The sequence below is a fragment of the Muscardinus avellanarius genome (assembly GCF_963383645.1).
Source record: "Muscardinus avellanarius genome assembly, chromosome: 7".
Taxonomy (NCBI): Eukaryota; Metazoa; Chordata; class Mammalia; order Rodentia; family Gliridae; genus Muscardinus; species Muscardinus avellanarius.
In genome coordinates this window covers 66,142,691-66,158,938 of record NC_137793.1, presented here as the reverse complement: position 1 = coordinate 66,158,938, position 16,248 = coordinate 66,142,691, and the positions used below count along the sequence as shown (strand labels likewise).

The 16,248-nt window shown below is 41.8% G+C and overlaps 1 protein-coding gene across 6 annotated transcripts in view; it reads right to left on the bottom strand.

The window, feature by feature from the left end:
- The window catches only part of WDR26 (WD repeat domain 26), a gene marked incomplete at both ends in the record, with an annotated part of 59,215 nt that extends 50,609 nt beyond the window's left edge, over window positions 1-8,606 (bottom strand). For 3 of the 6 annotated variants that reach the window (XM_080698559.1, XM_080698561.1, XM_080698560.1), the window contains 3 exons: window positions 5,840-5,896; window positions 5,998-6,097; window positions 7,930-8,321. In XM_080698559.1, coding sequence (XP_080554685.1) covers window positions 5,840-5,896; window positions 5,998-6,097; window positions 7,930-8,321 — 549 coding nt within the window. Of the gene's footprint in view, window positions 1-5,791; window positions 5,897-5,997; window positions 6,098-7,929 lie in introns of all 6 variants that reach the window. The other 3 variants (XM_080698562.1, XM_080698558.1, XM_080698557.1) reach the window with 3 other exon arrangements.
- Between the last annotated feature and the right edge of the window lie 7,642 nt (window positions 8,607-16,248).

Genomic DNA, 16,248 nt, shown 5'->3' with positions numbered 1-16,248 from the left:
CTGGGGGTGGATTCCAGAGGCTTTCTACCTCTGGGTTATACTCCCAGACCTTTTTTTATATTTTATTTGGAAACAGGATCTCACTAAGTTGCTGAGAGCCTCACTAAGTAGCTGAGGCTGGCTTCGAACCCGTGCAATCCTCCTCTCTCAGCCTCCCAAACTTGGGGATTACAAGCGGGCACTACCACGCCCGGCTAGGTAGGAAACTTAATAGGTAAAGAGCATAACATCTGGAGACTCCAAGGGATATGGTGGTGAATATCTCAAATCCATTTAAAAACCTAAATTACAGCCTTTTCTCAAGATGCTTACTTTAAAACCATTAAAAAATATGCTGTCACAAGTGGTTTAGAAAAATTACTATATATTACAAAATTGAGTATAATAATGAACTGCTCTACAAGATTTTCTATTAGAGTATTTATAATATTAGAAAGGCATAAGCTAAAAGCATATACAAATCGTTTCTAGAGAAAATAAACAAAAATGAATCCTCCTTTGTAAGTTAGTCAAACATTTAAATACATCCTTTATAACACGTTGCTTAGGTTATGATAATGATCTAATCTTCACTCTACAGCTAAGACAAAAATTCAAACTGAGATAAGTTCTTATAACTCTAGGAAAATTACACTTAGCAAATTTTACACATAAAACTACATTAATGACTATTTCAGAAATAGGCTAATTACTGAGATGCCTTCAAAAGTATGACGATGTATATGCCGAACCCTGAAGTTAACCTTTCTATGTTAAATAGAAAAAAAATGTAATACACATACACAGGTGTGTGTGTGTGTGTGTGTGTGTGTGTGTGTGTGTGTGTGTGTGTATTCCTCTCCCCAATACTGGGGATTAAACCCAGCTAGGATCTACCTCTGAGCTACATACCAAGCCCTATTTTCTATTTTATTTTGAAATAGGGTCTAAATTACTGAGGGCCTTGCTTAGCTGCTGAGGCTGGTATCGAATCTGTGATCTTCCTATCTCAGCCTCCTAAGTACCACCACACTAGGCCAAACAGAAAATACCTTGAAGTTCATCAGGTAACAAAAGCTAAAAACTAAACAAAACAAAAAGTCTAAAAAAAAAAATTAAAGGATTTTAAGTTATTCTATATATTTCCACCATTTTGTCATCTAAAAAAATTTGTATGTGATGTGCACATATGAATATATCACTGTCAGTATTTTATGTACAATTATAATACACCAATACATTTTTTTTTTTGGTGGTAGTAAAGATTGAACTCAGGGGCATTCTACCTCTGAGCTATATCTCCAGCCCTTTTTATTTTGAAACACAGTCTCCCTAAGTTGCTGAGGGTCTCAAATCTACAATTCTCCTGTCTCAGCATCCCAAGTACTGGGATTACATACATGTACCACCATGTCTTACTGTGAAAAAAAAAAAAAAAAAAAACTTTTTTTTTTTGCAGTCCCGGGATGGAACCCAGGGGCATACTACCTCCAAGTTATACCTCCAGCCCTATTTTTAAACTATTTTGAAACAGAGTCTCACTGAGTTGAAAAGGGCCTAAGTAGCTGAGGCTGTCTGTGAACCATGATCCTCCTGTCTCAGCCTCCCAAATGCTGGGATTACAAGTGTGCGCCACCACACACAAAAAAATTTTTTAAATTCATTGTTGTTGTAAAATGAAAAACTCATTTATTTACATTTGTCAATACACTGCCAAAAGTTTAATTTAGTTGGTTGGCGTGCACATCTGTAATTCCAGCTACTTGGGAGACTGAAGTAGGAGGACATTAAGTTTGAGAATAGCTTTGACAATTTAGCAAGACCTTTTCTCAAAATAAAAGACAGAAGGATTAGGGATATAGCTTAGTAGCAGAAGTAGTGCTGAGTCTAATCCTCGATCCTGCAAAAAATTTTGAGACAAGTCTTTTATTAACTTATTTATCAATCATAAGGTCATACATGTCCCCCATTCCAGTATGTGAACAGCATCCTAAGTGATATTTCCCAACAAACATCTTTTTTTTTTTTTTTTTTTTTTTGGTGGTACTGAGGGTGGAACCCAGATGCTTCCTACCTCCGGGCTATACTCCCAGACCCATTTTATATTTTATTTGGAAACAGGGTCTCACTAAGTTGCTGAGAGCCTCACTAAGTAGCTGAGGCTGGCTTCGAACCTGTGCGATCCTCCTGTCTCAGCCTCCCAAGCATGGGGATTACAAACGTGCGCCACCACGCCCGGCTTCCCACATACATCTTGACAATGTTATTTTTACTCTTTGGGGCACAGGCTGGGCAGGAGAGAAGAGAAAGGCAGACTAAAACTTTGAGAGAAGCCAGTATTAACACATTTCTATATATACAGGAAATGCTATAAAAGCAGAAATGCAAGAGTATTTCTGAGTCATTTATCCAGAGTAAGACAAAGAATATCCTCAAATAGATATCAAATCTCGGTACTGTGTAACTAAAGTGCTGCTAGCCAAATGCAGTAAGAGAGTTGGTCAAGAGAGAGAATAGTTTTTTCCTAAATCAGTTCAACTCAAGTATTTGACAACAGGATATGAATAGGGAATAAAGCTGTCTTTTATCTCCCAAAATTTAAAGCATAAAAATGTAGATATAATTTCAAGAAAACGAAGACCTTTTCAGTAAAGAATTAACATAATCTACTAATTTAATAGATTGTTAATTACTTACTGAAAGTTTTGAAAATCAGGCAAAATTGAAGCTTCCTTAGATGGAGAAAGGGTTCCACCACCCACCCCCCGGTTTTTTTTTTTTTTAAAGATCATGATGTTCTTAATGAAAGACGGATGAATCAACAAAAGAGAAAAGGAAGGCGAGGAAAAAACTCTTAGCCAGGTGTGGCATTGCACACCTGTAATCCCAGTACTTGGGAGGCTGAGATAGGAGGATATCAGGTTTGAGGCCAGCCTTGGCAACTCAAGAGAGACTGTTTCAAAATAAAAAATTGAAATAGGGCTGGGGCTTCAGCTTAGGTTTAATTTCCAGTAACCAGGGGGGAAAAAAGTCTTCACATCTTTTCCAACCCTCAATCAGAAAAAGGTTATTTCTCTCAAAAGATGCTGTTCTCTGATGACTTGGGGGGCCCAACAATATTTCCTTCTCTCTTAACATCTAATAAAAAGTCTGAAATTGATAAATGACTAAAATATAATGAACAACAGCTTCACACTGCAAACTCTGCTGTTGTTCCCCCACTTCACATAATATTTGGTTGCTTTATTTTTTTATCTTATATTATCAGATTGAATTTTACTGTGGAAGAAAAACTCAGAAACTATGATACACAGAGAGTCAAGTTACTGAGAGCAGCTTAACTCACTTTTTAGTAGTTCCAACTTTGGAATAAGGTTATAAGCAAATTATATCAATTAAATCATGACTCGGAAGAAAGTGGAAATAAACATTTAGGCCATGGCTCTCAAAACTCCTCCTTATTTGACTTTAAAATATATTGGCTAATTCTATGTCAAGTCACTATTTGAATGTTTTTGTTAAGCATATTTCTATTATATTCAAACATATAGAAGTTTTCTATGTTACTGGTCTCAAAAACCTGACCCAATTCTTCAGACATGGCTAGGCATTTCTGAACCCAAACTAAATACTTGATTATTTTAGCTTCCAGAACATTCAGAGTATAACTTCTGCTATTCCTGCTATCATCTGACTGGAAACCATTTTAAAATGGGGGTGGGGGGAACACGATGAGGGGAGCAAACTGGGTCAATAAGAACATTTAGGTTTATAAAAGTAAAGTACAAGCTTAGTCTAGACTAAGTCATCAAATGTGTCTGGGTATACAATTAAAATAATTATGATTTTAAATACCCAAATAGTTGCCTTCTACACTTACATTAGATTATCTTTTTCTGGAGATGAGGTAGGAGAGAGGAGTAAATGTAAAGACAATTAGAAAGGTGAAGAGCAATTTCAAAAAATGCTGAACTAAATTTTTAAAAGTAATTGGTTCATCAATGCTTAAAGTGAGATAAAAGTTGGAACCCCTTTCTTTGTATAAATACCTAAACAGTTTGATGGTGTGAGGCTCAGCCAGAGATTTAATCTTCATCTTTTATTAGATCCTAGAATGTTCTACAGACTGAACAGGCTGTAAAAAGAAAGGACGCCTCCTTATTATCTACTACTACCTTTCCTCAGTTTACATGCTGCTTTTAATGAAGGCTTCTAATGAGTCATAATCTAAATCTAATACAGAAGTCTCAAATTACTATAGACAAATTAAAAAAACAGGAAGTGAGCCCATTCAAATTTTTACTACTAAATTACAAATATAATTTGGATGAAGCTTAAAAAAGAAAAACAACCTCTAAGAAATCACATAGTTATTCCACAGCCAAGCTCTTTATGGGCGCTATATAAACACTGCTAATGTGTCCAATGGGAAAGGAACCCCATTTCTTATTTTGGACATTTTATTGTTTTTATTTTAAATAATTCAGGCAATGGCCAAAAAATTTATGAAAAACTGCTCAGTTAAAATATCAGGCTGTAAACTCCAAATACACTAATTGGAAAAATTAGTTCAGTTACTAAAAACTTGTAATCCCCTTGAAAATAGATATTGAACCATTTGAACTTGTTTTCATTTTTATATTTTACTATGTAATTGATCTATAAATTAGTTTTATTATCAATCATCTGACTTGACAATGGTTTAATTTTTTAAATATTTCAAGTATTTAATAACTGTATAGAACTAATGTACTTGATCATGAATTTAAATGAATACATTTGTTTATATTTGTTTACATCTTTAATTAACCTAAAGTCCATTTTCTAAGATATTATATAAAAGTACACTGAAAATTTGAAAACTCTTCTGTAAAAAAAAAAAAAAATTTTTTTTAAAGAAATGAACCACAAGGCTCTATGAAGTTTACAAAGGTAGAAAAGATTAATGTTTGACCCAATTAAAAAAAAATGTTAACGGTCACTTACTAATATTTAACAAACAGCTGGTTTCCCTACTTCACTTCCTATTCACTTTTGTTCCCTCCCCCACCAGACAGGAAACTGCTTTTGACAACAAATGAATCAGCTAGAAGTTAAAAAGCCAGCAGCCAGCAGCCAGCAGCTGATTCTTCACGGTTTCTAATCACCAGCACTTAGAAAAAAACTTCTCCCACCTCTCCCTAAACAATAACTACCGAAGAATTAAAGCCCATCAGTATAAAAGATTCCTTAAGGCTTATGAAAGAGGCTCACAGGTTAAACTAATAAACTGATCTTGTCAGGCCCAATGGTCAAATCTGCATGTAAACCCTCTCCCACAGTGATACATATTATATAAACTTTGACAATATGAGAGTGGAAAATGGAGAGCCCACCAAGGGTGTTGGTTTGAATTATAATTCCCAAAGATTAAAGAAGGATATATTAATGTATCAGCATAAGGCTGTTAAGGATGTACACATACCCAAACACATTTTCTGTTTAGCCAGCACATTCAGCATTTTGAGTAATATAAAACATAATTTATCCTTGAGTCTATATACACAGAACTTCTATTAATAGTATGAAAGCAGAAGGATCTTTCAATGTAATTTTTGTAGCACTTATAAACAAAGCTAAAATCGCATTTACTAAATATGATTTAAAAATATAATTCATACTTTAAAACACCATAAACAACTCTTCCTATATAGATTTAGTTATATAAAATTTACTTTCAAGTCTTGTCTTTTATAAAAGGCAGATGCCTAGAATTATCAATAGCCTACTAAAATAAGTATAAATGTGAAACTAAGAACAAAAGTGTATTTACCACAATTATTCCCAACAACGTTTGAGAGATTTCAAGTGCGCCTCTTACCACAATAGCATGAGGAGAATGCACTAAAGGCTTTAGTTCATTCAGGTCATTTTCTGCCTGCAAAAATTGGTATAAAAAAAAAAAAAGAAATGTCACAAAATGCACACCAAATATATAATTTTAGCAGCAGTCACACAGTTCTATATGCCCTACTTTACCTTATCCCAGTCTCCTTCCATGACATGATTTCGGAATTTGGTAGCAGAAGGATGTTCTAAACGACATCCTGACTCTTGCATGAGGAGATCAACAGTCTGGCTGCAGGAGAGATACAGTGTAAAAAAGACCTGACCAACTTTAGGGTTTTACTCTTCCAAATAACTAATGTCTATGAAAACAGTTGCAAAGTTTTTAATCTAACCTCATGAAAAAAAAAAAAAACACAAATAACTTTGATGTGGTTGGTTGAACAAACTTAATTTTAAACGCCACCTAGTCAAGTTTACTTTAATGAAACCGGAATCAGGTTCTTCCTACTTTTGCTATTTAATGTTTCAGACGTTTAATCAACTACAAAGTTTCTAAAAATGTGTTCTGACTGGTCAAATAAATGAAAGAAAAAAAAGAAAAAAGAAAAAAGCCCCCAGGATCTAAATACTACCCATGGCATAACATTTTGAAAGATAAAATCTTTAACTCCACACAAGGTAACAGATGACCTGTGTGAAGTAGAGCCTTCCATCTATCTATTATGCTCACAAAGAAATTCTACTATGTCATTCCTTAAAATTAAAATAAATCCAGTATCAAAAACCATTCCCTTTCCCTCTATACTAAAAATAGCAAATTTACTATGGTGTAGGTTCCAAACAGTCACGAGTTATTTCCTCCTGCTGCTGTCAGCTTGCTTCTTGACTCAGTAATATGTTGTTAGCGTTTATAAAACCTTTTTTATATTAATCCTCTTTCTTAGAAAACAGGGTGAAACCTATGTTTCTCTTTGAGAGCGTTTGAAAAGGTTCGTCAAATATAGTCTCCTCCACCAGCTATTTTGATATCTAAGAACCTTCATTTATCAGGTTTATATTTGTATTCGTTTCAATGCAACATTTTCTTCAGCTCTACTTATTTTTCCGCTAAACACTGCAACGATCTGCCAGAGAATCAAAGTATTTGTCACTTTTAGAAAATGCTGTCCTCCTGGCTCCCCAACAAATCCATAAATACAAACTACATATTGGCCAGCCTGAGTTTATTTTAATCTATGCTTGGGAGCTAGGAAACTGTTGCGCGTTTCCCCCTTCATCTCATTCTGTTTCTGGCTCCTCCATTGGCCTCCTGGGCACTCCCACAAATCCTACCTTCCACCCCCTTAATTTTTCTTTGTGTATATACAGAACGGCGGTCTTTGGCCAAGGCCGTTGTCTACCTTCACCCGATGTCAGATACACAAGGCCACTTTAAAAAAAAAAAAAATTGTACTTGGAAACAAATGATTCACCAGATCAGACGTCCTTTTTTCTGAGGCAATCATCTTGGTTTAGACTGAAATTTCAGACAAGTTAGTGCCAGGCCTCTTGTACACATGTGGGCCTTCAAATGACATCAACAGGGTATCTCACTTCGTTATTCCCATCAGATTTAGTCAACCTCTTTCCAAATTATTCCGGCCCCTCAGTTCCCATAAACACTTGTAGGTGATTGTCTTTCCTGATTGGTGGTTTGCCTGGGTTGTTGTCTGTCAGGGTTGGGGGTGGGGAGGTGTCCCACAAAGATGCCTCTGAGATACACTTGAAAAACAAATCCTCCAAGGTTCATTATTTCCACCAGCTCCCGTCCACCCCTCCCCCAACAGAGACACCCTCCCGCATCTGTCCTTATTGACAGACAATTAAGCTCTGAAGGTGCGCGGGGAGGGCTCATTCTTTTGGTTTCTGGGACCCCCCCCACCTTTCCCCAGTCGGCGGGCCGGCCTCCAGGTGTACGACGGTCCCGATCTCCCCGACTCCCTCGGGGGTCGCGCTCCTCCCGGGGGGCCGCGCGTCCCGCCGCCATCCCGGGCCGGCTCCTCGCAGCCCCCGTCTCCCCCTGTCTGTCCGCGGCGGCCTGGCCCCCGCTCGGCCCGCCAGCTGCGGGCGAGGGATACTTACTTGAGCCCTAAGCCATTCAAGTGCTGTCCTATGAGCCTAATGACATCCTCGTCGGACTGGGAGAGCCGCTTCTTCTTCTTGAGGCTGCTGCCCAGGTCTGGGGCGGCCAGGGACGCGGCGGCGGCGGCGGTGGCGGCGGCGGAGGCTGCGGCGGCCGCCCCGCCGGGAACCCCGTTATTGACATTCAGGCTGTTGCTATTGTTGCTGGCGGCGGAGGGGGCGGCCGGCAGGAGCCCGTTGGCGTGCGCCAGGTCCCCCGCGGACGACGACGACGAGGGCGACGACTCCCCGTTCTGGGCCGACAAGCAGGCGAGTTCCTGGGTCTGTCCCTGGCCCCCGCCGCCCCCGCCGCCGCCGCCGCCTCCTCCTCCTCCTGCCCCGTTGGCCTGCATGATGCTGCCGCTGACCAGGCTGTGGCAGCTACTTCGGTGGGGGGCGGCGGCGGCGGGAGGGGCGGCAGCCGGGGGGAGTCCCACCACCACCACCACGGAGGAGGAGGAGGAGGAGGAGGAGGACGACGCGGACGGAGGGGAGAGGCCTGCTCGGCCGGCCGAAGCCCCGGGCTCTCCTGCTCCCTCCGCCGCCGAGGCTCGGGGTTTCTTCCGCGGGGGCGGGGAGGCTCCGCCGGCGTCCGAGTCGGAGGAGGAGGAAGCGGAGGCCAGAGTTTCCTCGCCGAGAGAGGCCGTGGTGGGAGGCCGGGCGGGCGGGCGCGGCCGGGGGTCGCCGGCGGCGGCGGGCGGCGAGGAGGAGGGGGAGAAGGAGGATCCGGGCCCTTTCCCCCCCCCCTCCCGGGGCGGCTCGCTGGCGGCCCGGGGGTCGCGCCGGGCCCGCGGGCTGGGGCCGCCGCGGGGCTGCGCCCGGGTGGCGGCGGCGGCGGCGGCGGCGGCGGCGGCGGCGGAGGAGGAGGAGGCTGCCGCCTCTGTCCTCGGCTGCGCTGCGCTCGCTCCCTGGTGTGTTGATTCTTCCCCCAGCTGCTGCCTAATGGAGTCCAGGCGCTCGCGTCACAGGAAATGCCTATACTGCCCTCCTCACTCACTTCCGGTGGCAGGTATGGAACCTATAGGGGGCCTGTCACCCGGCACGTGTGCGGCCGGGCGGCCCGCGGGAGGCGAGCGGTCCGCGCCCCCGGCCCCGACCCCGGCCCGGCCGGCCCGCAGCGGTCGCGGCGCCCCCGAGCCCGGCGCGCGGGAGCCGTGCGCGCGCCTGCGTGTGAGCCCCAGTGTGACCTAGAAACGGAAGGTGTGCGGAGGGACTGCAGGTGCCCGGCGCGGGCGGAGGCCGCGGGGCCGGGGCCGGGGCCGGGACGAGCCGCCGCCTCCTCCTCTTAGGACGGAGACGCTGGAACTGCCACCGCCGAGGGCTGCCCCGCGCAGCTGCTGCACCCCGGGCCATCCCAGCAGGTTTGAGACTGTGCCTCCTCCCCGCCCCCCGGGAAGGTGAAATCTTCTGGAAGAGCGAAACGCAGGGGATAAAAAGTCACAAGTCACTAAAGGGCCCGGGGCCTGCTCAGTAGGGCAGGGACTTCGCTGGGGACCCGGCTCTTTTCAGCATCTGCCCCAGCACCTCCTCCTCCCTTCCAACGATCCGTTGAGCCCCTTGTTCAGTTTATGAAGCAGCAACATAGACGTAGCAGATACCTCCAAAATATGCTTCCTAGGGGAGAATTCCGATTCCATTTCAGATCCGGCCTTGAATTTTCAAGTGAACTATGAGGCTTCTCTGACCCTTGACTTCTGTGAATGTACAAATTCAGCCACAAAGAACTGGGTTTGAATCATTGGTGAATGGTCTACATTATTCCCAATTATTTACATGTTTCGTTGATAGTGTATATATATATATATATATATATATATATATATATATATGATATGTACAACATTTTCTCAGAAGTTTAAAAAATATTGCTTAATTTCCATGTGGAAAAAAACATAGTCTCAAGTAGTGCATCCTACATCTTTAAAGTGTACAATTATTAAATAACTCAAAAGTAATTTTGAGGCCTTGGGAGACGTTCCTATTACATTTAGAAGTATAATAGAAGCCAAGCGTGGTGGCTCACCCTTGTAATCCCACTGCTGGGGAGGCTGAGAAGGAAGTTCAAAGCCAGCCTCAGCTATTTTGTGAGGCTCTCAGCAACTTAGTGAGACCCTGTTTCCAAACAAAGTATAAAATAGGTCTTGGAAGCCAGGTGGGGTGGCACACGCTTGTAATCCCAGCATTTGGGAAGCTGAGACAGAAGGATCCTGATTCATGGACAGCCTCAGCTACTTAGTGAGGCCCTCTGCAACTCAGTGATACCTTGTTTCAAAATAAAGAATTAAAAAATAGGGCTGGGAGTTAGCTCAGAGGTAGAATGTCCTTGGGTTCGATCCCCAGTACCGCAAAAAATAAATAAATAAAATTAAATAAAATAGGTCTGGGAGTGTAGCCCGGAGATAGAAGGGCCCCTGGGTTCCACCCCCAGAATCACCAAAAAAAAAAAAAAAAAAAAAAAGAATCCTGAGTTCTACTGATCCTTACATTGGAAGAAGGCAGAGGAAGACCAAGGCAGGATCTCACAGAGATTAGCTTTGTACTTCTCATCTCTTAAATATGCTTCCAGGTGGCAACTAAAATTGCAAGGTGACTCACATACAATGTTTGTATTCACCTGAGACAGACCTGTGTTGTAGCTGAGGTTCATAGAGCAGTCACTGTATCCAGCAGAGCCAGAATTACTAGATAGTTAACACCTTCAGAGATCTCTGTACATTAACCTTAGAAACCTTATTATTAAAATGGTTGTTATTGTTCTGGCAGAATTTACTTTTTGCCAAATGGTTTATAGTAATTTATTAGGCCTCTAAACATTGAGTATGAATAAAGTTTGTAGATTTATTTTGAATAAAGTCCATAGCTTTTATAAAGGAAATAATCACTTAGCAACAGAGCAGGCTCATATTTCATTAACAAAGAAGAAGGATGAAAGGAGAAAATTGGATTCCACTGCTTTCTAAACTCAGTATTTATATCCCAGATTTTCAACCTTTTAGGTAGTACTACTTTTATTAGAATTCTGAATTTCTGAAGTCCATGAGAGTACACATTTTTCTCTATAACTAAAACACAGATTGACAACTTGTTTGAACTCTGGATCTATTTAAAGCCAGTTTTCAAGTCCATTTCCAGGTGGATAATTTTGAAATTCCATTCTACAAATTCAGAAACCTTGAGTAACACTGAATCACCTGCAGGATAAAATTCAAATTCTGTCTTGCTCTCCATAGGTTGGTCTCAGTCATCTTTTTGGTTCCTCCCCCCCCCCTCTTTCTCTCTTTCTCTCTCTCTCTCTTTCTCTCTCTCTCTCTTTCTTTTCTTTTTTTTTTTTTTTTGTTACTGGGGACAGAACCCACCCAGGGGCATTCAACCTCTGAGTTACACCCTCTGCCCTATTTTTTATTCTTTCTTTCTTTATTTTTTGGTGGTACTGGGGTTCCTGGGAGCCCTTCTACCTCCGGGCTACACTCCCAGACCTATTTTTACATTTTTATGTGGAAACAGGGTCTCCTAAGCCTGCGCTCGCGGCTGGCTTTGAACCTGCGCGATCCTCCTGTCTCCGCCTCCCAAGCGCAGGGATTACAAGCGTGCGCCACCACGCCCGGCTTATTCTTTATTTTGAAACAGGGTCTCACTGAATTGCAATGGGCCTCACTAAGTAGCTGAGGCTGTCTTTGAACCACGATCCTCCCATCTCAGCTTCCCAAATGCTGGGATTACAAATGTGTGCCACTCTGCCCAGCTTTGGCTTTCTCTCTTTAAGGTTTTGCTGTTGTTGTTTTTGTTACTTTTTCTTTTCATTAACTCCTAATAACTGTACATATTCATAAAGAGGCTCTATCTCTTATGGTCCTCTTTATGAACCTTCCCTAATGTGTGCCAAATGTGCTGTATTTGTTTCTTCTGAGTCTTTAACCACACTTTCTCATCTTGTTTCCATGAGTTTTATTTTTCTTATTTTATTTATTGTGTGTGTGTAGGGGGGGGTTACTGGGGTTCCTGGAAGCCTTCTACCTCCGGGCTACACTCCCAGACCTATTTTTACATTTTTATTTGGAAACAGAGTCTCCTAAGCCAGCGCACACAGCTGGCTTCGAACCTGCGCGATCCTCCTGTCTCTGCCTCCCAAGCGCGGGGATTACAAGTATGCGCCACCACGCCCCGCTCCACTAGTTTTATTTCAGTTAATCTTTTAAATCTTGTCTCAAACCAGGTGTAGTGGCACGTACTTGTAATCCCAATACTTAGGAAGCTAATAACCAGAGGATTCAGGTTTATGGCCAGCCTTGGCTACTTAGTGAGACCCTGTTTCAAAATAAAGAATAAAAAATAGGGCAGGTGGTGTGGCTCAGAGGTAGAATGTCTCTGGATTCAATCTCTAGTACCGCCAAGGAAAAAAAAATCATCTCATTTTTTAACCTTGGGGGAGCTTTTCCTAACTTCCAGATTCTCATCTCTTACTGTAAGTACTATCTATTAGAACCCTCAATCAGGAAGACTGCTTATAACTTGCTCAGACTCCTTCAAGCCATCAGAGAAAAGCCTTTGGAGACTTCTGTCCCCCCTGTCTTATTTCCTCTTTTCACTATCCTAGAAAAGATAAAGATGAGTTTAGAAATAAAAGTCCAAGTTTTTTTTTTAGAAAAATTTAGGATATAGTTAGATATTTGGTCTATTTGATCAGCTCTGTGCTAGGTTCTAAATAAGAGGAACTTCTTATGCTAGGAATATTTAAGCAAAGGCTGTACGGTGCCAGGGATCCCTTGTTACTTTGTCAGGGATGCTATAGAATCAGTTTTGTATAGGTTGTTGAACCAATTAACCACTCAGGACTTTCCAGTTCTTAGAAATACCTGTGAACTATGTATGTATGAAATTCCCGAGTAGTGTATAAATTCCCTGAGTGCAGGATCTGTGTACTCATCTAAGCTAGTGTCCTTCAGACCTATTTGTGAGCCATTAAATCAATTTATGGGCCATAATTAGCTTTTGAAAAATAAGTGGAAAAGTACAAAAGCATAGAAAATATTCTAGCCAAGAAAATCACCCATAGGAGAGGTGACTATTGGTTTTGGAAAACTTGTTTCAAGGACAGATACATTCTATGAATATATGCTTTGGAAGGTAAAATATTCTACTGCAGATCATTCTAAAAAAAATAATTGAGCCAGGCATGGTGGTGCACACTTGTAATCCCAGCATTTGGGAGGCTGAGACTGGAGAATCATGGTTCAAGGACAGCCTCAGCTACTTAGTGAGGCCTTTTGCAACTCAGTGAGACCCGGTTTCAAAATAATAAAAAATAGGGCTGGAGGTGAAGCACGGAGGTAGACATGCCCCTGGGTTCATCTCCAGCAACACCAAAAAAAAAAAAAAAAAAAAGTTTCAAGTAAATTTAACTCCTCTATCATGTAAAAGTGATTTGAGAGGTAAATGCAAAGATATAAGATGGTTTTATTACTGTTATTTCTGAGCTTTAGACTCTAGTCACTTTGCTACCCAACTCTGCCATAGAGCTGTGTTCCTGTGTAACTCTAGGCAGACAGCTCTGAATCTTAGGCTTCATATTGGTGTTTCACAAGTGGAGTGAAGGGCACAGTAACCTGGTAATTGTACCCACTGTTTCACACATACCCCATTCTCCAGCACTTTCTAACCCCTCCATCTCCATCTGTAAACATCCTGTGTATACCTAAACATTCAATACTCCTTCTGTAAACAGGAGCTAGGGTGCATCTCAGTGCAAAGACAGGACTACTGCTCCATACAGAAGTGAACAGGTATTTGCCTCTCTCGGCTGAAATGGTCCTTTTCTCGGTAGCTATCTCAGGCTGTTCCTGAAACCCAGTTGGTATAAATAAAATGTCTGAGGAAATTTTCTGAAGGAACTGAAATGAACCTCAGAAATAAGATTATTCTTTTCGTACTACATAGCTGGGATAGACTGCTCAGAGTAGTTTGTAATTGCTGCACGAACTTTGTGGTAGGGTCACATTAAAAAAAAAAACCCTCATGTAACACTAACCTAAGGGTGCAAAGATACTCACTGAAGCATTGTTCATAAGAATAAAAAGAAAGTGGTAATCACCATGTGCAGATAAGTACATAGTGGCCAGCTATGTTAAGTGAAAAATGTTACATTACAAACATCATGTATAATATGATTCATTTTAGTAAATGAATGGATATGTGCCTACAATATTTATTTATGGTAGGACAGAAAAGCATAAACATCTTTGGGTGGAGAGACTGGGATAGCAAAGTTTGTTATTTTCTTCATTTTATACTTTTGCTCAATATTTGTATTTCTACTACATTTAAATATTTTGAAAAGGTGCCAACAGAGTTTGTGTTTGAAAATTATAAGTAATTTTGCTTTCTTTTCTATATTAATGTTATGCTTTCCAGCACTCAACTTTTTAAAAGAATGCTCAAAAACCATAAAAATATTCATGAGAACTTAGTAAAAACGTGCCAAGTAAAGCAATGTTGTGCATGTTTCCTAGACACTGAGTACATTTGTTTTTTTTTTTAATCTGTTTCAGCCAGGCGTGGTTGCGCACGCTTGTAATCCCCGCGCTTGGGAGGTGGAGACAGGAGGATCACGCAGGTTCGGAGCCAGCCTCGCTGGCTTAAGAGACCCTGTTTCCAAATTAAAAAATTTTTACTGGGCTGGGTAGCACAGCCTTGCAATCCCAGGATTTGGGAGGCTGAAACAGGAGGATCCTGGTTAACAGACAGCTTTAGCTACTTAGACCCTTTGCAACTCAGTGAGACCATGTTTCAAAATAAAGAATAAGCCGGGAGTGGTGGCACACACTTGTAATCCCCACACTTGGGAGGCGGAGACAGGAGGATCGCGCAGGTTCGAAGCCAGCCCCGCTGGCTTAAGAGACCCTGTTTCCAAATAAAATATATTTTAAAAAAATAGGTCTGGGAGTGTAGCCCGGAGGTAGAAGGGCTTCCAGGAACCCCAGTACTACAAAAAAAAAAAAAAGAAAGAAAAGAAAAGAAAAGAAAAAGAAAAAGAAAAGAAAAGAAATGAAAGAAAGAAAGAAAATAAATCAGGAGCCGGGCGTGGTGGCTCATGTTTATAATCCCAGCATTCAGGAGGCTGAGACCGGAGGATCATGGTTAGTGGACAGCCTCAACAATTTAGGTCCTTTAAAACTCAATGAGACCCTGTTTCAAAATAAAGAATGAAAAATAGGGGAGGGGAATGTAGCTTGGAGATAGAATGCCACTGGGCTCTATCCCCAGACCTACCCCCCCCCCCGTGCTCCCCCCAAAAAAAACCCGGATGTAGCTCAGAGGTAGAATTGCCCCTGGATTCCATCCTCATTCCAAAAAAAAAAAAAAGTCTTTTTCAAGCCAGGTGTGATGGCTCATGCTTGTAATCCAGTACTTGAGAGGCTGAGACAGGTTTGAGAACAGCTTCAGCAAGTAGTGAGACTCATCAACCTAACAAGATTGTTTCCAAATAAAAATAAAATAGGGATGGGGTTGTAGCTTGGAGATAGAATGCCTCTGGGTTCAATCCCCAGTGCCACACACAAAATCTCAAGATCACAGGTTCCAGGTCAGCCTCAACAATTTAGTGAGACCTTGTTGCAAATTTTTTTAAAAAGGGTAGGGGGGGAGCTGGGATTGTATCCTGGAGGTAGAATGCCTGGGTTCAATCTCCAGTACAAAAAGAAAATTTCCGAGCTGGGCGTGGTGGCACACACGCTTGTAATCCCAGCATTCGGGAGGCTGAGACCTGGAGGATCACGGTTCGCAGACAGCCTCAGCTACTTAGTGAGGCCCTCTGCAACTCAGTGAGACTCGGTTTCAAAATAAAGAATAAAAAATAGGGCAGGGGGTGTAGCTCAGAGGTCAAATGCCCCTGGGTTCCATCCCCAACCCGCAAAAAAAAAAAAAAAAATTTCCTTTTCTGGTACCGCTTATACATATTCTCAGACTGCTATCTTTATACAGACACCACCTCCTCCAATCTCTCATCTGGTTAAATTCATCTGGGGAGTAAAGGGCAAAAAAATTCTTTAATTTATTTATTGTGGTACTGAGGATGGAACCAAGGGGCATTCTACCTCCAAGCTACACCTCTAGCCCTATTTTCTTTTTCTTTCTTTCTTTCTTTCTTTCTTTCTTTCTTTCTTTCCTTCCTTCCTTCCTTCCTTCCTTCTTTCTTTCTTTCTTTTCTTTCTTTCGTAGTACTGGGGATGGAACTCAGGGGCATTCTACCTCTGGGCGACATCCTCAACCCTATTTTTTTTATCC